This window comes from Scyliorhinus torazame, chromosome 21 (genome assembly GCF_047496885.1).
Source record: "Scyliorhinus torazame isolate Kashiwa2021f chromosome 21, sScyTor2.1, whole genome shotgun sequence".
In the NCBI taxonomy this organism is placed as follows: domain Eukaryota; kingdom Metazoa; phylum Chordata; class Chondrichthyes; order Carcharhiniformes; family Scyliorhinidae; genus Scyliorhinus; species Scyliorhinus torazame.
This window is the reverse complement of record NC_092727.1, coordinates 108,445,529-108,469,726: the sequence shown is the minus strand read 5'-3', so window position 1 is coordinate 108,469,726 and position 24,198 is coordinate 108,445,529. Positions and strand designations below refer to the sequence as shown.

Here is a 24,198-nt window from a genome sequence, read left to right as displayed (position 1 = left end):
ACTTCTGTCCAGAATTCCTGCTCCAAACGTGAATGTTCATTATATTTTTCAACTCAGGTCACAACATGGAGGATAACAAAGGAAAGACCATTTTAGAATTTGTTTTTGGAACCCCTGTTCTCATGTCACCTATGTGCATTATAATGAATGATTAAAATATTTTGATTAGGAGGTATTATTCATCTGAATTTGGATAGTTGCTTGGAGAAACAATTGCTGTCAAATCGAATTCCGAGGTGCAGAGGTGCACAATTTGTGATCAGTTTGCTAAAGCCTAAATATAAAAAAACAATGCAATTTCTGAAATTCACTGGAAATAGCCAAGGGGTTTTCATAGGATCATAGAATTTACAGTTTGGGGGAATTATTATTTGAAGTTGGCTTTTTTAGTCCACGTTTATAATCGTGTGACTGTAAAGAGTCCTCAGGGTGCCCCAATCACAAGTGATATTGGCGGGAGGTGGCACACAGGCTAATGTAAGCAGCCCTATCTCCTGGGACCAACTCAGAAAAAGGTGGGTGAGCGTGGGGGCGATACAGGTGTGTGGTTGCTGCAAGTTTGGGACCTCGTACACCTCTAATTTAAAACATCTAAAACACAATGGCCCGGAGATTTGTCTGAATGTGGCACCTTGTGACACACCCCATCACTTAGACTTTTTCCCTCAACCTTCCGCTGAATGTTGCTGGAAGTAGAGGTTGAGAACAGTGAACCGTGCCCCATAAAGATATAAAGCCAGTGCTTTGTTATGTTTCATGAGATTCGGAAGATAAGGAAAATAACAATAATAATAACCTTTATCAGTGTCACAAGTAGGCTTACATTAACACTGCTATGAAGTTCCAGTGAAAAGCCCCTAGTCGCCACATTCCGGCCCCTGTTCGGGTACACAGGGGGAGAACTCAGTGTGCCCAAATTACCTAACAAGCACGTCTTTCGGGACTTGTGGGAGGAAACCGGAGCGCCCGGAGGAAACCCATGCAGACCCGGGGAGAATGTGCAGACTCCGCACAAACAGTGACCCAAGCCGGGAATCAAACCCGGGTCCCTGGCGCTGTGAAGCAACAGTGCTAACCACAGTGTACCGTAAATGCACTCTCAGCAGATCATTTTGCACATTTCACTGTTAACCACCTCATCCTAACTCACTCAGACACACCCTCATTAAAATTAAATATTTTTTAAAAGCATGTTATTTTGCATTCACATTTTCTCCGCTCATAGGCTAAGGATGCTATCTCATGCTGAAATACTGTTGCACTGATGCATTGCCCATGGATTAATCCAATGCAGTGACTGCCGGTAAACTAAGGGAAATCTGAGCCGGTCCTGTCCTCGTCCAATATCTATACATGTGCTCACACTGCAGCAAGGGGCATTGATCAAGAGGCCAGCTTTTAACCGTCCCCTGTATTTTTTTAACCAGATGAGCGAAATGTCCTGATTGTCCATTCAGCTCAGTACAAGAATGGGCTTCTAGCTAAAGATATCCCTTTGTTCTCAATACAAGGGGCGAGATTCTCCGACCCCCCGCCAGGTCGGAGAATCGGCAGGGGCTGGCGTGAATCCCGTCACCTGACTCCGGCACCAGAGATTCGGCGGGGGCGGGAATCACGCCGCGCCGGTTGGCGGGCCCCCCCGCGCGATTCTCCGGCCCGGATGGGCCGAAGTCCCGCTGCTAAAATGCCTGTCCCGCCGGCGTAAATTAAACCACCTACCTTACCGGCGGGACAAGGCGGCGCAGGCGGGCTCCGGGGTCCTGGGGGGGGGGCGCGGGGCGATCTGGCTCTGGGGGTGCCCCCACGGTGGCCTGGCCCGCGATCGGGGCCCACCGATCCGCGGGCGGGCCTGTGCCGTGGGGGCACTCTTTCCCTTCCGCCTCCGCCACGGTCTCCACCATGGTGGAGGCAGAAGAGACTCCCTCCACTGCGCATGCGTGGGAAGCTGTCAGCGGCCGCTGACGCTCCCGCGCATGCGCCGCCCGGAGATGTCATTTCCGCGCCAGCTGGCGGGGCACCAAAGGCCTTTTCCGCCAGCTGGCGGGGCGGAAATTCATCCGGCGCCGACCTAGCCCCTGAATGTTGGGGCTCGGCCCCCAAAGACGCGGAGCATTCCGCACCTTTGGGACGGCGTGATGCCCGTTTGATTTGCGCCGTTTTGGGCGCCAGTCGGCGGACATCGCGCCGTCTCCGGAGAATTTCGCCCAAGTTATCCCAGATCATGCCACTGAGCATCCTACCAATGGCGGGTTAGAGTGCAATGTGAGATCCCAAAGGAAGTGAGAGGAGATGGGAGGATAAATGAGTGCAAAATAATGCCAGGCGGAGAGCGGAGACGGGAGATTGAAAACAGTGCAAGTGGAAAGATAGTTGGGAGTTTGAAAACAGCGTGAGAGTGCAGTGAGAAACCCCGAGTACCAGCATGGAGTTTAGAGCTCCTGAGGTGACTGCATGATTCAAGAGTGATAATCGAACTCTTCTCGCTGGGGTGAAGAAGGCGGAGCATTCGGCGGTGGTTATTTCAGATCATGCTCCTTATTGGGTGGACCTGGTGCTGAAGGTCGGTCGGGAGCATCGAAGGGGGTGGCGGTTCGACATAGGGCTGATGAATGACTTGGGGTTTTGTGTGAGGATTTTGAGGGCCATACGGGAGTACGTAGAATACAATGATAACGGGATGGTCTCGCCCTCGGCTTTGTGGAGTGTGTTAAAGGCAGTGATCAGAGTTGAGATCATAGTGTATAAGGCATATGTGGATGGGGAAGCGAGGGAGGAGCGACAGACACTGGTGGATGCAATTCGAGGGGTGGATCGTAGTGATGCACGGGTCACAACCCGGAGCTCTTGGAGTGCAGGTAAAACTGCAACTGCAGTTTGATCTGCTGTCTATGGACAAGGCGGTGCGGCAACTGAGGCGAGCGAAAGGGGCTGCGAATGAGTGTGGGGAGAAGGTCAGCCGTCCCTTGGCCCACCAACTAAGGTGGCAGGAGGCTGCCTGGGAGATTGCTCAGGTTAAGGATTTGGAGGGTAGGCTGGTCTCTGCCTTGAATAAGGTGATTGGAGTGTTTTGGGGATTTTACGAGAACTTGTATAGGTCAGAGCCACCGGAGGAAGAACGGGGAATGACAGAGTTCCTGGGAGGTTTGGAGTTTCCCAAGGTGGGGGAGGAATTGTTGGAGGATCTGGAGGCACAACTGGGCTTGGTGAAGATTCAGATAGTGTTGAGACACAGGGCCTGATCTAACCAAATGGAAACAGAGTCCCACAGTGAGCGCGTTTAGGTGTGTGTTTCCTGGTGCTCACAGTGCCGAGAAACACCCCGCTATCAAACGTTCATCCAGTTAGATACGGGGCCTCAGTGGGAAAGCATGCCCGAGGCCGCACTCAGGCCTGTTTCCTGCACTGCGAAGCTCCGCTTACCGGATCTCCTCATGCAGCGAGAGATCGGGACGCCATTTCTAAATTTTGAGCCCCCCCCTCAAGTCCCTATTTACTATAAGGAGGTCCTTAGGCCCCCTGCACAGCCGTGAGGGGGCCCGGGTGGCACTGCTAGTGTGCTAGGCTGACATTGGCAAGGTGCCAAGCTGCCATTTTTTTGAGTGGCGGTGATTAGGCCGGGGGGGGGGGGGGGGGGGTGCCCTGTGCGGGTGCAGAAGGCTGCGGGGGAAGGGAGCCCAGGGACCCTGTTATAGTGAGCTGGGGCTTGGGGGGCGTTCTGGGGTTGCGTTCTGGGGTTGCGTTCTGGGGTTACGTAGGGTCCCATTTAGGTAATAAATTGCCTTTCCATTTTTCTGACCAAAATGGATGACCTCACACTTATCCACGTTAAACTCCATCTAGCACATTTTGGTCCGCCCACCTAACTTATCTATATCCATTTGTAAGGTTCTTGTTTCCTCAATACAACTTACTCTCCCACCTATTTTAGTGTCATCTGCAAATTTGGCTATACTGACATATGAGAAGGGATTAAATCGGTTAGGATTATATTCACTGGAGTTTAGACGAATGATGGCTGGATTTCATAGAAACCTATAAAATTCTAACAGGACTGGACACGATAGATGCAGCAAGGATGTTCCTGATGGCGGGGGAGTCCAGAACCAGGGGTCACATTCTAAGAATATAGGGTAAACCATTTCGGAATGAGGTGAGGAGAAATTTCTTCACCCAGGGAATTGTTTAAATTCTACCACAGAAAGATTTGAGACCAAAAAACTGGATTGAGTTGGATTTAGCTCTAGGGGCTAAAGGGATCAAAGGATAGGGGGAGGAGGGGATGGAAGGCAGTAACAGGTTGCCGAGTTGGATGATCAGCCAGGATCATAATGAATGGCAGGGTAGATTCGAAGGGCCGAATGGCTCCTATTTTCTATGTTTCTATATTTCTCAGCTGAGATGAGAACTATTTCACGTTGGAGATGAAAACAAAGATTTAAGCATGAAGATTCATTTATTTCAAAACAATCTTCACTGCCAGGTGACAACTGGTATCTCAGACCCTGGCATTTATGTTGTCATAGCAAGGAATGGACCCGGTCAACGATAAGTGATTTACAATGCAAAGTTAAACAAATATTCTTTAAATTTTTTTGTTTGCAATTTAAGGAATAATTTAGCATGGCCAATCCACCTACCCTGCACATCTTTTGGGCTGTGAAGGTGAGACCCATGCAGGCATGGGGAGAATGTGCAAACTTCACAGGGGCAGTGACCGGGGCTGGGATCAAACCCGGGTCCTCGTCGCCATGAGGCAGCAGTGCTAACCACTGTGCCACCCTGCTGTCCATAGGTTAGGCAAATATTCTTGAGTTTTGTTTGGCTTGCTTTTAGGTCTGGGACAGGAGGAACATTCGGAACTTTAATGGATTGGGTTCAAAGGAACAGACTCAATTGGTTTAATTGGCTTTTCTTGATTTAGTGCTGCTTTATCATAGATCATAGAATTTACAGTGCAGAATGAGGCCATTAGGCCCATCGAGTCTGCACCAGCTCTTGTAAAGAGCACCCTACCCAAGCCCACACCTCCACCCTATCCTCATAACCCAGTAACCCCACCTAACACTAAGGGCAATTTTGGACACTAAGGGCAATTTTGGACACTAAGGGCAATTTTGGACAGTAAGGGAAATTTAGCATGATCAAACCACCTAACCTGCACATCTTTGGACTGTGGGAGGAAACCGGAGCACCCGGAGGAAACCCACGGAGACACGGGGAGAACATGCAGACCACACAGACAGTGACCCAAGCCGGGAATCGAACCTGGGACCCTGGAGCTGTGAAGCAATTGTGCTAACCACTATGCTACCGTGCCGCCCCAAATGTTTTATAACATTACAGTTATTGGTAAAATGATGAGGAAGGAATCCGTGATATGCACAATAACAAAATGTAACCAATTAATACGGCCTTGAATTTGCCAACCAGCACCTAAACTGTCTCGATTTCGGTAATTGGGATATGTCCATATGGAAAGTGATTAACCACTTTGTATTGGGGAAGTTTTAGAGGTAAAGATTGAGTTTTAAACATGTTGATGGGTTTCCATGCACATCAGACATCCAGCCAACTCCAAAACATATTTATCTAAACTCGGTTAAGGATAATTCCCACATTTATAAAAAGATCTTTGATGGGATGTGGACATTACGGGCAAGGTCAGGATTTGTTGCCCATCCCTAATTGCCCTTGGGAGAAGCCATTTCAGAGGTAAGTAAAAAGTCAACCACATGGCTGTGGATCTGGAGTCATATGTGGGCCAGATCAGGTAAGGACGGCAGATTTCCTGCCCTGAAGGATATTAATGGACCTGATGGGTTTTTACAACAATCACTGATAGATTAATGGTCACCCGCGGACAATTGCTTCATGGTCACCATTACTGAAACTAGCTTTTAGTTCCAGAGTTTAGTAATTGAATGTTGCCATGGTGGGATTTGAACCCAGGATGACAAAGCATTAGTTTGGGTCCCCAGATTACTAGTCCAGTGACCTTAACATTACACATCGCCTCTCGTAATGCTCTTAACAGTGTCAGTGAATATTATTTAGCACCTTAAAAATATTGGAGGTGGACAGAGGATTACGATTCATTACGATTTTTTGTAACTTATTAAAAATATCACTTTTAATATTTTACACATACGCCAATTTGTAATACAAAGACTCCCAATTTTTTAGTAAAACCCCCCTGCCTAATTTTTTTGTTTCTTTGATCTTCCAAACCGCTCAACGTGTGCAAGAAAATGCAGATATTTCTATTTACTGACAAGCTCAGGGTCCCCGCACTAAAGACAGTAACTTAACATCTCCGGTGATTACCTTGACCCTTACTTCAAACATAAGAGAATTTAAAGGTTACCATTTTATACGTCCGATGGGATCCCAGAAGCCAGGTCTGCTAATGCTACAAGGGCCTATAGTTGCCTGCTTGTAGTAACTGTAAAACTTCAACATCTTCTCATGGGACGGACGGTAAGAACCTGGTGACAGAGAGCCAAACATAAATCACAGAATAATACTGTGCAGAAGAGGCCCTTCGGCCCATCGAGTCTGCACCGACGCATGAAAGATACCTGCCCTGCCTATCTAATGTCATTTGCCAGCACTTGGCCCATAGCCTTGAATGTTATGACGTGCCAAGTGCTGATCTAGGTACTTTTTAAGAGGCTGTTTAGCACAGGGCTAAATCGCTGGCTTTGAAAGCATACCAATGCAGGCCAGCAGCACGGTTCAATTCCCGTACCAGCCTCCCTGAACAGGCGCCCTGAATGTGGCGACTAGGGGCTTTTCACAGTAACTTCATTTGAAGCCTACTTGTGACAATAAGCGATTTTCATTTCATTTCATTTTCATTTCGTGTTTATAGGATGTGAGGCAACCTGCCTCTATCACCCTCCCAGGCCGTGCATTCCAGACCGCTGCCACCCTCTGGGCAAAAATGTTTTTCTTCAAATCCCTCCTAAACCTCCTGCTCCTAACCTTGAACTTGTGTCCCCTCAGAATAGACCCTTCAACTAAGGGGAACAGCTGCTCCCTATCCACCCGGTTCACACCCCTCATAATCTTGTACACCTCGATCAGGTTGCCCGTCAGTCTTCTGCTCCAACGAAAGCAAACCGAGCCTATCCAACCTCTCTTCATAACTCAAATGTTCCATCCCAGGCAACATCCTGGTGAATCGCCACTGCACCCCCAACAGTGCAATCACATCCTTCCTATATTGTGGTGACCAGAATTGCACACAGTACTCCAGCTGTGGCCTCACCAAAGTTCTGCACAACTCCAACATGACCTCCCTGCTTTTGTAATCTATGCCTTGGTTAATAAAGGCAAGTGTCCCATTTGCCTTTTACACCACCCTATTAACCTGCCCTTTTCCCTTCAGAGAACTATGGACAAACACGCCAAGTCCCTCGGAACTTCCCAGTATCAGGCCTTTCATTGAATACTTTCTTGTCACAATACTCTTTCCAAAGTGTATCACCTCACACTTTTCAGGGTTAAATTCCATCTGCCACTTTTCTTCCGATTTGACTATCACGTCCATATCTTCCTGTAACCCAATGCACTCAACCTCACTTTTAACCACCCGGCCAATCTTTGTGTTATCCGCAAACTTACTGATCCTACCCCCCATAAAGTCATTTATGTTGTTCATATGAGCAATAGGACCCAGCACCAATCCCTGTGGTATGCCACTGGACACTGGCTTCCATTCACTAAAGCAGCCGTCTGTCATCACCCTCTGTCGCCTACAGCTAAGTCAATTTTGAATCCTCTTTATCAAGTTACCCTGTATCCCATGTGCATTTGCCTTTTTTGTAAGACTCCCATGTGGGACCTTGTCAAAGGCTTTGCTGAAATCCAAGTAAACTACATCAACTGCACGCTGAACCCCATATAAACGACACCAAAAATGATGAATGGTAAATGGTGAATTTTTAAAAATTCTGTTTCCCACTGACAGGCACACTCGTTGCCACCATTCAGACAGAAGGGAAGACAATTCAAGCTCAAGGATTCCATAGTTGCCAATAACACTGATCCGTGTCTGCTTAATAAGTGGTCCAATTTGAGCCATGCCAACTGGGCCTAGATATACTTACTCCTCAAGGCTGTGAAGTGCTCCACTCAGCAGTTCCACCAACCAAGGCAAGAACATACACGTTAGAGGACTGGGAATATCCTCAAGCTGGCAATCAAATAATTGGGTACTTAAACTCTCAATTCACACTACTTGGCAATGTGGAGGAGAATGAACCAGATTTGTAACCGTAGTGACGAACATTTTAGGTATACTCACTGGGGAACACATTATAGAACCAGGGCAGGGAAAGAAAAAGTGTCACACATTCAAGTGAGTAGCATAGCAATCTGCATACTCTTATTTTCGGTTGCCATGGTAATCAATTGGTGAGTAACGGGGATGCTTGATTACACAATTGTGCAAATATGAGAATCCATGGCACAAAACGATCAAACAAAAAGAAGTTTTTATCACAAAAATGAGAAACTAAATTACTTAGCAGTTGGAGGCACGGAGTCACAGGCCTCAGTAACAGACTCCCACTACCCACCCCACCTTCCTGCTCTAGCAAATAGTGATCTTTGGGCTTTTGTAAATCGAGCTTCGATTGGGAATTCAAGTGTAGTTTTATCTGTGATCACTGGCCCAAACGTTCCTCACACAGCTTTGGACAGCAGATAGAAAAGAACCGCCAATTTTCTTTTCTTGAAAAGGTATTTATCCTTTCATGAAGGAAGGATTTACAATCACAGTTTGCTCTCCCACTCCTCCCTCATGTGATTTTGTTGAACCCACCTTTGTAACGTGGCATCACATGCGCTGCACAGGATGTTTTGGGCACTAAAAAACATTGTACCTTTCCTAAGGAGTTCCAAGAACTGCGAGGCACAAGCTCGACGCGCACACAGCAAACCTCACCTCAGGCTCAGGTGGTGTAACAGCACTCTCAACCTCAACTGAGATGGTTATGGGTTTAAACTCCATTGCAGCACAGAATCTAGACTCATGTTTCCATTCTGCACTAAAGCCTTCAGATCGGGTGCTGGGATAAGCCCCCATCTTCCTGTTCCAAGTGGGTGCAAGAATCTCACAACACAATCAAGTCTTGTGCCATGGCCCAGATTTGTCCTTCAGTCACTAAAGCAAAACATTAGCTATTCATTAATACGGTTGCTATTTATGTGCCCCTGTGTTTACTTACTTCATAATAACAAATAACTCTATATGATGCCTTTGAGATGTGATAAGGGGTTAAGTCAGGAAAAGCTTTTTCTTTATTCAGCTAGCTCCAGGTCACAGATTCTCTCCAGGAAGCCAGGGATGTTCTAGAAGCCCCAGCAACAATTGACCACTTATCGTTTATGCATCCACAGGACAAAAGTTTATGTGTTTCTCTGCTCGCTGTATTTCCCTCTGCATTGGCAAGGTTCCACTGCAAACTTCAAAACCAACCTGGGCTCAAAGCAGCAAAACGGAGGAACATTTTGGGGGCGGGGTTTGGGGGTGTGATGAGTGGGGATGGAGTAGACAGCACAATTGGCATTTGCCACAAAAGGCATGACCGCCAAGACAGATTCATGCACCGGCCGTATCATACACAGCACGTCACCGTGTGAATGCCGAAGAGGGTATTACTGGCTCCTGCATATTCTGATTCTTCCCTCAGACCACATCCCCCCACCTCCCCCCGTACTGTGCAGTGATATGAGATACCACAAAGGGTTTCAACAAAAGGATATCAGCCAAGACCCATGTCTCCAACCTGTCTCCAGAGATATGAGGGCTGCATGAGATCTATAAATGCATAACTCTGGCAACAAGATTATGCCAGGCAGTTTTGATGCCCTTTCCGAAGGTCTGCAGATCCCCTCTTACCAACTCCACAATGTGCCCTCAAACATAGCGGGAAAACAGACACAGGGAACTCATAGATTTTTCAAAAAACATGTATACCTGATGGTCGTTAAAATATTTTGATTATATTCCCGTTTGAATTTCCAATTGACTTCACGAAATACCTTTTAAATAGAAAAATTATTTTGGCCTGTTGTGAATCATTTCAAAAGTCAGAAATCTAACTTAATGGCGCTGAATCATTACTGGTTGCCCGTCACTAAGTGTCACTTTAGAGTCCGACACATTCCATGAAGAGCAGCTCACATAAGAAGCGGGATTCCCTGCTTCCCGCCGCTAAGATTGGGAATCCCAATTGGACATAGAATCCCGCATTGACACAATAACAGGATTGGCACGGGACGGCAGGCCCATCCACGATCTCTGGCCCTGCCCTGCTGGCCATAGCAGGCTTCCAGCCCCGGCGGGAACATGCAAACAGCAGATATGCATTCATTTGAATATGATGAATGGGTTGGAAGCCCAAATCTCTAACCGCCCCACATTATGCTCCAATCCCACCACCCCCTCTCCTCCGGACGTGCTCCCCACACCCCCATCCCCCCTCCACCCCCAGCATGGGGGAACTTCACCAGGGTGGGCTTCGGTGCAAGTATGGATAAGCACAGCCTTGGCATGCTGAACCCACCCGAGGGGGGGGTCAACAGATGTTAGACCATTACCCATATGCCCCTCTGCTGCTGCCAGGATGCAGAAGGAAGGTTGCATGGGTTCGGGCTGTGGGTAAGGGATTGACCTGAAGACCCTTCCCCGGGATGCATGCATCGCCGCCGTGCATTATTCTGCATAGCAAAGGCCTGTGAATACCACTTTGAGAAGCTCCGAATGTCAGCGGGCCAGAGTCCCAATTCTCTGCTGGCGGGAGCACTTAGTCTCTGGAACAGAAATTTCCGCCCAACAATTACTTTCCTCTGTACAAAATTCTACTCTCTACAGAATCATACTCTAAAAGTATTTAATTTTGTAAAGCAATGGTGACCAGATGATATGGCACTTGTGGGGATCCCGGGGGATTGGAGGCCCCAGCTGTATGCCCTTTGGGCTGAGCGGTACCCTGGCATGGCTGGTGCGATCTAGACACCCTGGCAGTGCCACCTGGGTGCCAGCCTAGCACTGCCAAGATGCCCAAGGTACTGCCAGCAGGCAGGGGCACTGATAGTGTGCCAGGTTGGCACGGCCAAAGTGCCATGCTGGCATTTTTAACGCATGTGCAATGGGGCTGTGGTGCCCTCTGTGGGTGATGGGGAGGGTGTGGGGGGCCTCAGACCCTCCCATTCTGTTTGGGGGGGTGTTGCTTCAGGGCCTCGCTATGGGACTTTGTTCCTAATTAGTTGAATTGTGCCCGATGCATTCCAGAACCCAACCATTCACCGCAAGAGAGAGATTTTTCTCATATCATTGTAACTTCCTTTGCCAATCACCTTAAATCAATGGTTCTCGACTCTTGCGCCAATGGGAACAACCTCTCCCTGTGTATTCCGACATGATATTCAGCAGCTCTATTAAATTTCCTCTAAACCTTTTCTTCTCCAAGGAGAACTGCCCCAGCTTCTCCAATCGATGCTTGAAGCTGAAGTAGACGCTGCACCTGGATACAGTGTCCAGTTTTGGTGCCTTTACTCAAGGGGGGATATAGTTGTATTAGAGGCGGTTCAGAGGAGGTTCACTAGATTGATTCCAGAGTTGAGGGGTTTGGCTTAAGAAGGGAGATTGAGGAGTTTAGGCCTGTACTCGCTCAAGTTTAAAAGAACAGATCTATTTGAGGTATATAAGATGATAAAAAGTATTGACAAAGTAGACGCAGGGCGGTTGTTTCCTCTTTCGGGGCAATCTAGAATGAGAGGTCACAGTTTTAGGATAAGGGGTAGCAGATTTAAAACAGAGATGAGGAGAAATTGCTTCTCTCAAAGGGTCGTGAATCTGTGGAATTCACTAACCCAGATTGCGGTGGATTCCGGGACATTGAGTAAATTCGAGGAGATAGACAGACTTTTAATTAGTTGAAGGGCTATGGGGAGCGGGTCTGAAAGTGGAGTTGAGGCCGAGATCATGATCGTATTGAATGGCGGAGCGAGTTCGAAGAGCTGAATTGCGGAATCCTGCTTCTAGTTGTTATGCCCTTATGTCTAACCCATTTGTTGCGAATGTGTTGATGTCTGAGAAACGTTTACAGATGAATGGAGTGCAAGTGCAATATGTATTCAGAATGCAGTCAATTGGAAATTATCCCAATCTCAGAATTTTAGGATTTTTAATGTTGCCTTCTCTGGCTCCGGCAGTTGACAAGTTGACTCAAATCTGTGACGTTAAGATCACACACGCATCCTGGTCAAAAAATATCAACAATTTAATAACCATAGTGAGAATTGTATTTTTTCAAAACGATCATCACATCAAAGGTCACTTCCCTCTTGTAAAAGTTCCCTGTAAGCAAGTTTATAAGCAAGGTGCAGACTTATTTACTCAGATTTTTATTAAAATCAGTAATTAATAGAGTTGTACAAGGCTCAACGGTACAAACACTAATTTTGCGTTGGAGAAACTGCGTACCCTTCTCTCATATATATCCACTGCACAGCATTGAATAGCGACTCAGGACTCGGAGTTAATTAACAACACGGTAAACTTCACAGCCCACTTTTATAGGGGCTGACAGACACCATAAAATAATGTAAAGATATTCAGCCCAGGCACTGCTCTGAGCTCCCAGCCACCTCCCTTCATATCCACTGAAGATATGTTCAGCACTATAATCCCCATCAAATGGTCTACATTTTTAACATCCTCCTAACCATGAATAGACAAGTCTATTTTCTTGTTCTGCATTAAAGCCCAATTTCCTCCAGAGAACTGGAGTGACAGGCACTTATTAAACTTTAATCAGTCCTCAGGAGTCCTATGTGAGGAATAATAATCTTCCCCCCCCCCAATCAAATTTAATTAACATGAGATAAAAACTTTAAATAGTGGTTTGCTAAGACTTTGGCAAAATGCCCCTTCTTACCGCACTCGTTGCAGGTCGCGTTCCGAGCAGGACAACGCTGCCTGGGGTGCTGGCCCTGGCCACAGAAGTAGCAGTACGGACCCCGGAGTTGGCGGGCTGCCGCGCGGCACAGGCTGGTGACGCGCCCGGGCCGGGTGATGGCCGCGCCCCGACGTCCACGAGGGTGCTGCGTGGTCGGACGTGAAGGCATCCATGTTCTGGAATGCTACTTCCAAAGAGCTAGAGAGCTGCACAGTGTCCTTGAGGTCGAGGGTACCCCCTTCGAGCAAGCGTTGTCGGATATAATAAGACAGGACTCAGGCCACATAGGCGTCCCTGATTAGGAGCTCAGAGTGCTGAACCGCCATAACTGCCTGGCAGTTACAATTCCGGGCGAGTGCTCGCAGGTCACGCAGGAATTCGGCCAGTGATACACCAGGGCACTGACGCCTCGTGACAAGGAGATGTCGCGCGAACACCTCATTCACTGCCCTCACGAACTGTCCTTTTAGCAGTGCGATCGCCTCTGCGTATGAGGCCGCGTCTCTGTTGGCTCCGCCTGTGGCTCTGCCCCTCGGGCTTTGTATATAGTTGACTGACCTGTGGCCCTGCCCCCAGTGAGGCATCAGCAGCAGGCAGGCACACATCTCAGTGTATTAAAGCCACAATTTAGTTCTATAACTCGCTTCGTCTATTATTGATGGTCCATCAATTATCATTTCTGGTGCCTGGGTTGATACCACATGAGACCATAAGACATAGGAGCAGAATTAGGCCACTTGGCCCATCGAGTCTGCTCCGCCATTCAATCATGGCTGATATTTTCTCATCCCCATTCTCCTGCCTTCTCCCCATAACCCTTGATCCCCTTATTAATCAAGAACTTATCTACCTCAGTGAATTGGCCTCCACAGCCTTCTGCAGCAAAGAGTTCCACAGATTCACCACTCTCTGGCTGAAGAAATTCCTCCTCATCTCTGTTTTAAAGGATCGTCCCTTTTGTCTGAGATGGTGTCCTCTGGTTCTAGTTTTTCCTACAAGTGGAAACATCCTCTCCACGTCCACTCTATCCAGGCCTCACAGTATCTTGTAAGTTTCAATAAGATCCCCTCTCATCCTTCTAAACTCCAACAGTCCTCAAACGTTCCTCATACGACGAGTTCTTCATTCCAGGGATCACACTGATGTGACCATCAATTCACTCAAAGACACGAGTAGAAGTAAACGGTGGTTTTAATCAGCTTAGAACAGTGCCTGCCTGCGACTGGAACAATATTGGGAACCGCCTGCAGGTCAGCTGCTCTTTATACTTCCTTTCAAGGGGAGGAGCCATGGGCGGAGCCCGTACGTGCCCCAACATATCCCCCTGTGGGTGAAGTAACACAATGGCCCATAGGTGGAGCCCACAAGGTCAACATCATAACATAGCTGTAACACAATGGCAGAACATGATTCTAATACACCGGTGAATTACTAGTACTATACATTCACCACACATACCAGGGGCAGGATTCTCCAACCACCCGCCGAGTCGGAGAATCGCCGGGAGCTGGCGTTAATCCCGCCCCCGCCGTGTCCCGAAGTCTCCGCCACCAGAGATTCGGCGGAGGCGGGAATCGCGCCGCGTCGGTCGGTGGGGGCGGGAATCGCACTGTGCCGGTCGGCGGGCCCACCCCCGCCGATTCTCCGGCCCACGATGGGTCGCAGTTCCGCTGCTGGAATGCCAGTCCCGCCAGCGTGGATTAAACCACCTTTTGAACGGCGGGACAAGGCGGCGCAGGCAGGCTCCGGGGTCCTGGGGGGGGGGGGCGCGGGGCGATCTGGCCCCAGGGGGTGCCCCCACGGGGGCCTGGCCCGCGATCGGGGCCCACCGATCCGCGGGCGGGCCTGTGCCGTGGGGGCACTCTTTTTCTTCCGCCTTCGCCATGGTCTTCACTATGGCAGAGGTGGAAGAGACCCCCTCCCCTGCACATGCGCGGGGATGACGTCAGCAGCCGCTGACGCTCCCGCGCATGCGCCGACCAGCGTCGCCCGGCGAAGACCTTTCGGCCCCGGCTGGCATGGCGCCAAAGGCCTTTCCTGCCAGCCGGTGGAGCGGAAACCACTCCAGCGCGGACCTAGCCCCTCAAGGTGAGGGCTTGACCCCTAAAGGTGCGGAGACTTCCACACCTTTGGGGCGGCCCAACGCCGGAGTGGTTCCCGCCACTCCATTACGCCGGAACCCTCTGCCCCGCCAGGTAGGGGAGAATCCCGCCCCAGGTGTCCCATCCGGTTTCAGCCTCTTTTGTGTTTTCCTAGCAGTTGAATACAACTGAGTGGCTTGCTAGGCCATTTCAGTGGGCATTTAGGAATCTGCCACATTGCTGTGGATCTGGAGGCACATGTAGGCCAGGTAAAGGTAGTAGATTTCCTTCCCTAAAGGACATTAGTGAACCAGATAGAGTTTTACGACAATCTCCAATGGTTTGATATATTTTACGGAGTTTAAATTCCAAAACCTGCCATGGTGGGATTTGAACCTGGGTCCACAGATTATTATCCTACGTCTCTGGATTCCTCGCCCAGCGGCAAAAGCACAATGCTACTGGCTCCCCAATTCTTTCACAAAATATTCCAAAGTATCTACTCTGCCGGCGCATGAAGGTTACAACAATGCACAGCCTGTACCACAGAGTTAAAGGACTAACACCTGTGCCTTCAATTTCTCATGTAAAACACCGCATTCCTGCCAAGCCACCAGGGGGCAGTACCGGGTAAAAGCTAATTGTTTTTAGACAGGAAGGATGATAAAACTCAGTGTGATTCACCCCAGAGTCTTTCATACAAGGGCTGCCACATTGTGTCCATTCCATAAACAGGACACGGATCGGATATTTCTAAATAAGGCTGCGCAAAACAGCTTTCATCACATTAGGGAATGCAAACTAGGGGAATAAGCATGTTCTTTTTTTTAAAAAAAGAAAGTAGCTGACAAATGTTTGGTTGTTCAATCTTCAAAATTAGTGAGCAATTAGCCTTCACTGTACCACGCTACAGTGTGACCAGCATTGGCAAAGGCTTGACAGTAGATTGCCTGGCCGGTTTCTCAGGAGAAGAATGGTTTGTGAGGCAAAGGAGAACATAACTGGGAAGAACACTATGAAATGGGCTTGATCCTGTACCATTCCTGTTTAACTAGCATCAGGTTGGAATTAATTTAAGAAAAACACACTCACCATTTTTCGGCAGGGCCTGGATGACCGATACAGCTGCCTGAAATTGTCTCTGGCAGTCGGACTCAACCTCTACCATGGTGTGTTCGCATGTGTCTGTGGGAAGTTTAATTCAATGACCCAGCTTCAGGAAAACACATCAGGCCTTCTGGTGTCCTCAGCAGCTGTTGGTTAAAATACAGAACATGGAATGATGAATGGATCCCTCATGGCTGTGAGTTGCTCAATGGTGATGCCTAAAGGTAGATTGTGTGTCACGCAGAGCAAATATCTAGAAGTCAGTGGCGTGAACCACTCCGGCGTCAGGCCGCCCCAAAGGTACGGGAATCAGGAGCTAGGCCGGCTCCGGAGTGGTTTGTGCCACGCCGGCCGGCGGGGAAGGGGCTTGGCGCCACGGCAACCGGCGCCGAAGGGCCTCCGCCGGCCAGCGCGTGTTGACGCATGCGCGGCAGCGCCAGCGTGTGCTGGCGTCATCCCAGCGCATGCACAGAGGGCTTCGTCTCCGCACCGGCCATGGCGGACCGCTACAGCCGCCGGCGCGGAAGAATAGAGTGCCCCTACGGCACAGGCCCGCCCGCGGATCGGTGGATCCCGATCGCGGGCCAGGCCACCGTGGGGGGCACCCCGTGGGGCCAGATTCCCCCCGCGCCCCCTGAGAATCCCGGAGGGCTGCCCGCGCCGCCAGGTCCCGCCGGTAAGGACCTACTCTAATTTACGCCGGCGGGACTGGCAAAATGCGGGCGGCCACTCGGCCCATCGCGGGTCGGAGAATCGTCGGGGGAGCCGCTGCCAGCGGCCGCCGACCGGTGTGGCGCGATTCCCGCCCCCGCCAAAACCCCGGCGCCGGAGAATTCAGCAGCCGGCGGGGGTGGTATCCACGCCGCCCCCCGGCGATTCTCCGACCCGGTGGGGGGGGGGGTCGGAGAATCCCGCCCCAGTTCTTAACTGATGGAGAAAAGTGTCAAATATTGAGGATAAATTCTAACATATATTTAATTCTTCATAAACTTTCAGTGATTCTAATGGCTAATCGTTCACTGATATCAGAGATGATACCCACTGTCAATGGGATAATAAAACCTACAGTGCCATCTTGCCCAAATTAGGAGTGCTCCCTCCCCTTATTCAAACGCTGCAATGGGATTATTTATTAGTTCATGGGATGTGGGCGTCGCTGGCCGAGCAGCATTTGTTGCCCATCCCAGAGGCCATTGCTGTGGATCTGGAGTCACATGTAGGCCAGACCAGGTAAGGATGATATTTCCTTCCCTAAAGGACATTAGTGAACCAGATGGGCTTTTACAACAATTGTCAATGGTTTCATGGTGGATATTAGACTTTTTAAATTACAGATTTTTAATCAAATTGAAATTTCACCATCTGCTCTGGTGGGATTTGAACCCATGTCCCCAGAGCATTACCCTGGGTCTCTGAATTACTAGTCCAGTGACAATTTCACAACACCACTGCCATCGCAGGAGAACATAATCTACTCTGATGCTGTGCTTCAGCAGCACTGAAGTATCAGAAGTATCAATGATAGAAGATATTGTACCATGCACCTGCCTGCTTGACATTTATTATTCTTTTGTGGAATTTGAGCATTGCTGGCAAGCCCAGCATTTGTTGCCCATCGCTAAATTCCCTTGAGAAGGTGCTGGTGAGCCGCCTTCCTGAAGTGCTGCAGCCCATCAGGTGTAGGTACACTCACAGTGCTGTTAGGACGGGAGTTCCAGGATTTTGACCCAGCGACAGTGAGGGGACAGTGATATGTTTCCAAGCCAGGATGGTGTGTGGCTTGGAGGGGAAGCTGCTGGTAGCGGTGTTCCCCTATGTCTCCGCTGCCTTGATTCTTCTAGTTGGTCGAAATCACGGTGTGAAAACTGCTGTCAAAGTTGCTGCAGTGCATCTTGTAGATGGTACACACTGCGCTGCCACGTGCGTCAGTGATAGAGGAAGTGAATGTTGATGGTGGCGCCAATCAAGTGGGCTGCTTTGTCCTTGATGGTGTCGAGCTTCTTGGGTGTTTATTGGAGCTGCACGCATCCAAGCAAGTGGCGAGTATTCCAGTTGACTCTTCACTTGTGCCTTGTAGATTGTGGACAGACGTTGGGGAGTTAGGAGGTGAGTTAGTCACCACAGAATCCCCAGCCTCTGACCTACTCAGAAGGAGGCTAATAGCTGAAATTGTAAGACAATTTCTGGTCGCTATGGACAAGTTCGCCAAGTTATATTCCTCATCTTGAAAACTGCTGTGATGGTTAACAACTGGATTCTATTCTTGAAACCATTATAACAAGGCCACAATTTCCTTTCAAAAAACACGCTCGCTGACTTACATGTTAATTTGCAGACATCACACTGTGCAAAACCTCAGTACATTCTGCTCACAATAAGCACACACAGATGTCTGTGGTTTTCTGCAAGAACAATAGGATCTGAGTAACCAGGTTTAGAGGTGTACATATCCTTGCATTACGAAAATTAGAATTTTAAATCAGCAATCATTCACTTTCCTTGTTCTTCTACATTCTGTCGCCTGAACATCATTTCCTTTCTCTCCTCTGCCACCACCTACATTGGTGGGCACAGAGTCAGTAAGCGATGAGCTGCTAGGGCCACCTTCAAAAAGTCCAATTTTGTCAGAAGGAGAAGAATTACTTAAAAGTTGACAGGTCTGACAACAAAACAAACTGCCAGTGAGATATACTGCCCTGTATTTCTGAAATGGCAAGCTTCGTAATCACGCTAACTTGATGGATGGGCTTCATAATCACATCAGTTATGCTGGGCTGTGGCTCAGGAGTGATTACACCATTGATTTTTTGGCGATGCATAGAAGCAATAAAAGGATAGCATTATGTCACTTAATAAATGACCTTAATTTAGAGAGCTAGAATGTGCAGCATTAGTCATCAAGTTATAACATCAAGTACTCTGAACCATGGTACTGCAATACATTAACCCCGGGTTGGATCTAAATCAGTTTTAGATTTATTTAACTGAACTTACTTGTGTAGTTTCCTACTGTTCCTCTAACGTACCCCAGACTGATGTACTTTGATCACAGGAGAACTTGGTTGCACAGTTATACCAATGTTTTCTCCTGCAGTTGAAGAACACAGACTACTTCGAAGCAATGTTATGTATTAACATTCTGGATAAGTGCTGCAATGCAAAGTGATATCCGCACTCTCACAACACAGCAATGAGTTATGGGATGCAGACTCTATCTGTGATTTCCCACAGATAGAGTTCCTGATTTCAATCATGCAGTTCCTAAGACAAGGCCAGGAGTTCGCCAAAGAGGGGGACAAAACTACACTAGCAAAAGGTTAAAAGGAAAAGCTATTTTAGCAGGCTCCTTTCACTTACTCTGTAGGATGTGGGCCAACCCTGTTTTCTTATAGAAGGAGGACTAGCACCTCATTGAATGAAGGTTGCACATCTTTGAAAGCGAGAGATGGTAGCTAAGAGCCAAAGTTACGAAGGAAGCAGAGGTGGACAGGAAATGAATACGCTGTGGCCAACAAATTCTTTAGATGAAGGAAGCCGCAAGTATTTTCCTGGCACATTATATAATTTTATGTCACCTGTTGCATAACAACTCTGCAGCAGGCAGGAAGGAAATTTGCAACTTAGCAACAAATTGACAATCTAAAAATGGTTGATTGTATTTGGGGAGTAATGGGGAGGTGGAAGGGAAGGATATTTTAAACAGGGCCACATTTTGCAATCAATCAGATATACCTGACTGAGCTGATCAGAGGGCATGGTGCCATTATGTTTATGTCAATTTGTGGCAGGAGATTATGACAAGTTATTTATTTCCCAATTACATTTTTGAGAGCGTGCGGCAGGAATTTCATACTCCTTTGTCCCAATTCCTAACTAGGCTTTACCAGTCCGTGAACACATTGGAACTCAGATTTCACATTTCTCAGTGCACCAAAAAGCAGTTGCCTATATGAACTGCCTGTCATAATATGCACCCATGCACATCATGAGGTAAAAAACAGGCAGTGACAGACACCCAGGTTAGCCAATCAACATACTGGACAGAACACAACCAATCACCAGACAGAACACCAGAGGGGGGCTTCCAACTATAAAACACACAAGGCATCAGCACTTCACCTCTTTCCATTGGTGACAACTGTAGTGACAGTCAGGGTGTATATATCAGTTAGCACCTTCTATACGTGGCTCAGAGCTAGTCTGGTCTAGTAAGTTAGAGTTAGTACACTTAGAGTAGTAGAGTGTCAACCACAGCCAGCTGTGTGCATTGTTACAGAAGTTCAATAAATCGTATTGAACCAACGCCTACGTTTGGTGTATGTTTTACAGTTCATCTGCATCCTGTTGCAGTCCGTGTTACCCCAGGGTGAATAACACGACACTGCCCTCTATTGTTGTTTAAGGCCACTTAAAGAATTCAGATCTTTGCTGCATACAAATGTCTAGTTAGGAATGGGTCATCTTAGAGATTCCTGTCATTGAGACAGGAGATGAATGTTTAGAATTCTTTAATGCAGGTTTTTTTTCAAACAGATTAACATCTCCGCTGAAGTAGCAGAAGGCTAAGTGACACATTCACTGCTGATAGTTCCCACTGCTAGTAATAATAATTTTATTATTGTCACATGTTGGCTTACATTCACACTGCAATGAAGTTACTGTGAAAATCCCCCAGTCGCCACACTACGGCGCCTGTTCGGGTACACAGAGGGAGAATTCAGAATGTCCAAATCACCTAACAAGCATGTCTTTCGGGACTTGTGGGAGGAAACCAGAGCACCCGGAGGAAATCCATAAAGACATGGGGAGAACGTGTAGACTCTGCACAGTGACCCAAGCCGGGAATCGAACCTGGGACCCTGGCACTGTGAAGCAACAGTGCTAACCACTGTGCTACTGTGCTGCCTGTGTTACACTGGGTGTTCATGCAAACACAATCTGTCCTTTTTCGGCAAGGCCGAAAGGAAGTTGATTATTATCTCTCTCCCACCGCCCCCAAGTCCCCTTCCAGAATAAGCTGCCCGCAGCTACCCTGATTTCCAGCCTCTTCAATGAAAGCAGAAGACTTGGGTGACTGCCATGCCTACCGGATACGTTCATGTTAAAGATTGTGTAAATGCCAACTGGGCAAGGGCAATCATGCTAACAGATGTCAGCTTTGCTTCAGTTGATCTTTCCCCTTTTGCGACAGATGACATTTCCACATTCTTTTTGTTTTAAAGCTGGTGCAGCCAAAGGAGGCTGGTGGAATAGAAATTGGAAAGAACCTTGCAGAGAATAATGACTGGCAGCCTAAAACCTGTAGGAATGTGAATAGAGCCACCAGGGCAGAGTGCAACATTCCAAACCAGAAGAAAGGACTGGATGTAGAGGTGGATTGCATGGAAGAGAAAGGTATGAGCTAGCGAGTAAACACAGGTGTTTCTGCCCAAAATAAATGGAGCTTACTTAAAGCACTGTAATATTAGTGCAAGTGGATAAAGTTATCACTTTTTAACCAATATAAGCGACTGCCTATTATACATATAGACATTTTAATTGGTGGGGACTATAATCACCAAGAATAATTCCCAGGTCATAGGGTTGGATTTTATGTCCTTCCTGGCCAGGTGTGTTTTCAGCTTTTTGGGGTGGTGGGAGGCGGGGGGGGGCACATCAAATATGTCGGGTGGCTTACCCACTGCCTTCCCATCCACCCCAGACCTCGTCCCCATAATGCAAGGAGAGTGGGGGTGGGTAAGGCATCCACTAACCCAACCATCCCCTCTTAAGCCTATTGAAGGCCTTAAGTGGCCAATTATTTTGCACTTAAGGCCCTCAGTCTACCCCCACTCCTGTCATACGTTGGACATATGAGACCAGAAACACTTTCTGTTTTACAACTTTGGTGAAAAGATGGGCAGGAAGGGAGTGGTACAAGATTGCGGCAATGCCCTTTGTGCATCGAGGGCACTCCCTGCTCAAAGATGTTTCCAACCCCGATCAGTACACGCCCCCCCCTTCTGTAAAATCCAGCCCTTGATGTATCAAACCACTGTAAAGTGTCTCTGTTATGGAACAGCAGAAGGCCATTCAGCCAATCTTGTCTCACTGGTTCACCAAAGGAGCATTGTGGCTTAGTGCTATTCTGCTGCCTTTTCCCCGTACCCCTGTATACTTTTTCTATTCAAGTAATCATCTGATGCCCTCTTGAATGCCTCAATTGAACCACATTTCCCAGCAGTGCTTTCCAGACCCAAACCACTCTTGTGAAAAACCTTTTTCTTACATCACATAATGTGTCAGCAAAGTGCCTGCAAACTATCCAATGAAAGTATCTATTCCATGTCACAAGGATGTCCACGCAATCCATCTTACCTCATGCATCCTGAGATCCCCCCCAGAGAAATCCAGTGATCGCTTTTTGTGTAGCGAAGAATTTGTTAATATTGTGACCAATCTTAAATTTACCTTCCATTACTTTGAAACAATAACATTTATAAAGCACTAGTATATGTACTGGAAGTGTCAGAAGGTATGGACTAAGAGCTGGAAATTGGGATTAGGCTCAATGTTTACTTGTGCGTGATTTAACGGCCTCGTTGTGCCCGACCTGCCGACGCCATGAGGCAATGAATCTCGCGAGAGGAATATCGTGAGATTCTTGACGCTCGCCCGAGAATCATCTGAATCTTGTGAGACGCTATGTTATGGATCTCGCCAACTCGGGGCGAGATCCAAATTAACATATTTTAATAAGCCATACAGCTCATTTTAAAATGCTTGCGCCGTATTCTCCCGGGACCTGGGAACTGACCGTCTTGCTAGAGAGGCCTGGACCAGGCCCCGTTTAATACTGGTCCACACAAACGTGGACCATGCCCAATGCCACCTGGCATCACCTGGCTGTCACTGGCAAAGGTTAGGGCTTAGGGGGGGGATGCTCATGAAGAATGGGATGAGGAGGTATGAAGGGTGGGAGGGGGGGGGGGGGCGTGAAGGGTGGGAGCCCTGAAAGGCGGAGGCCCAAAAGAGGGGGTGGAGAGGCCTGAAAAGGGAGAGAATCCTCAGCGACTCCATAGTGGGGTGTACTCACTTAGGGGGTTGGGGGGTAATGCCCATGTGTGCGGGGGTGACATTGCGCATGGGTGGGGCACCCTGAGTAATTGGGGCACCATTTCAAAATGGCACCCCCTCCTCAATCTCTTAGGAGCCAGTTTCACTAGCGAGTTGAGCTCCCCAGTGTTGAAAACATTTCTACGCGCCGAGAACGACCCCACTATTAAACCGGACTTTGCTTCATTTCTATGCCCTGTGAGGAACGCCCTGCCAAGGCCAAACTTAGGCTAATTTCCTGCACTAATGAGCTCAGCTTGCCAGTACAAGAAGAGATCTCTGAACCCCTCATTGTGACCTCAGGACCGCCCCCCAACTTACTAATTAGTGAGTCCTCGAGTCGCAGCACCCAACCTCATAAGGGCAGGGCAACTCCGGGTCCATCCCTGACATGGGCAAGATGCCATCTGGGCACCTTGGCACTGGGCACTGCCTGGGTGGCACTAAGGTGACACTTTCAGGGTGCCCAGGTGGCATTGCTAGGGTGCCAGCGTACCACCCTGCCCAGAGCCCGATCACCCAGGGGCCCCCAATCACCCTCCCCCTGTCCCAAGTACCAGTATATCTGTGGAAACCAGTGCTAAATGGTGCACGGTTGGAGTCTCCAAGGTGACGATGTTAGATCCCGTGTCTTGGGTAACTCCGGCATGAACATAGTTAAGTGTGCTTAACTGCATACTTAAATATGCAAATGTGGATCCCACCCATCGTGGGGGGCCTCTCGTGAGATTTACTGGCCTCGTCCCGTCCCAAGTCGGATGCAACAAGACCGTTAGATCATGCCCCAAGTATGGTTGAATAGCGTTGTGGATCTCACCTTAAAAGCTGATAGGAAACACCCTGCCAAACTCGCCTAAAATTACATTTTAGAAATGTTTTGGTTGAATCGCACCCCTTGTCGGTTCACATGGATTGAATGGGCCAAAGAGCCTCCCTCCTTGCCT

The 24,198-nt window shown here is 48.3% G+C and overlaps 1 protein-coding gene across 4 annotated transcripts in view; it reads right to left on the bottom strand.

Annotated features, from left to right (window-relative positions):
• Window positions 1-24,198, bottom strand: part of LOC140398483 (acyl-CoA-binding domain-containing protein 5-like) — a 166,557-nt gene that overhangs the window by 107,820 nt on the left and 34,539 nt on the right. For 3 of the 4 annotated variants that reach the window (XM_072487220.1, XM_072487221.1, XM_072487223.1), the window contains exons 2-3: window positions 16,145-16,305; window positions 6,365-6,485 (exon numbers count right to left, since the gene is read on the bottom strand). In XM_072487220.1, the coding sequence (XP_072343321.1) occupies window positions 6,365-6,485; window positions 16,145-16,220 (197 nt within the window). In that variant the 5' untranslated portion in view covers window positions 16,221-16,305. The remainder of the gene's footprint in view (window positions 1-6,364; window positions 6,486-16,144; window positions 16,306-24,198) is intronic. The other variant, XM_072487222.1, reaches the window with a different exon arrangement.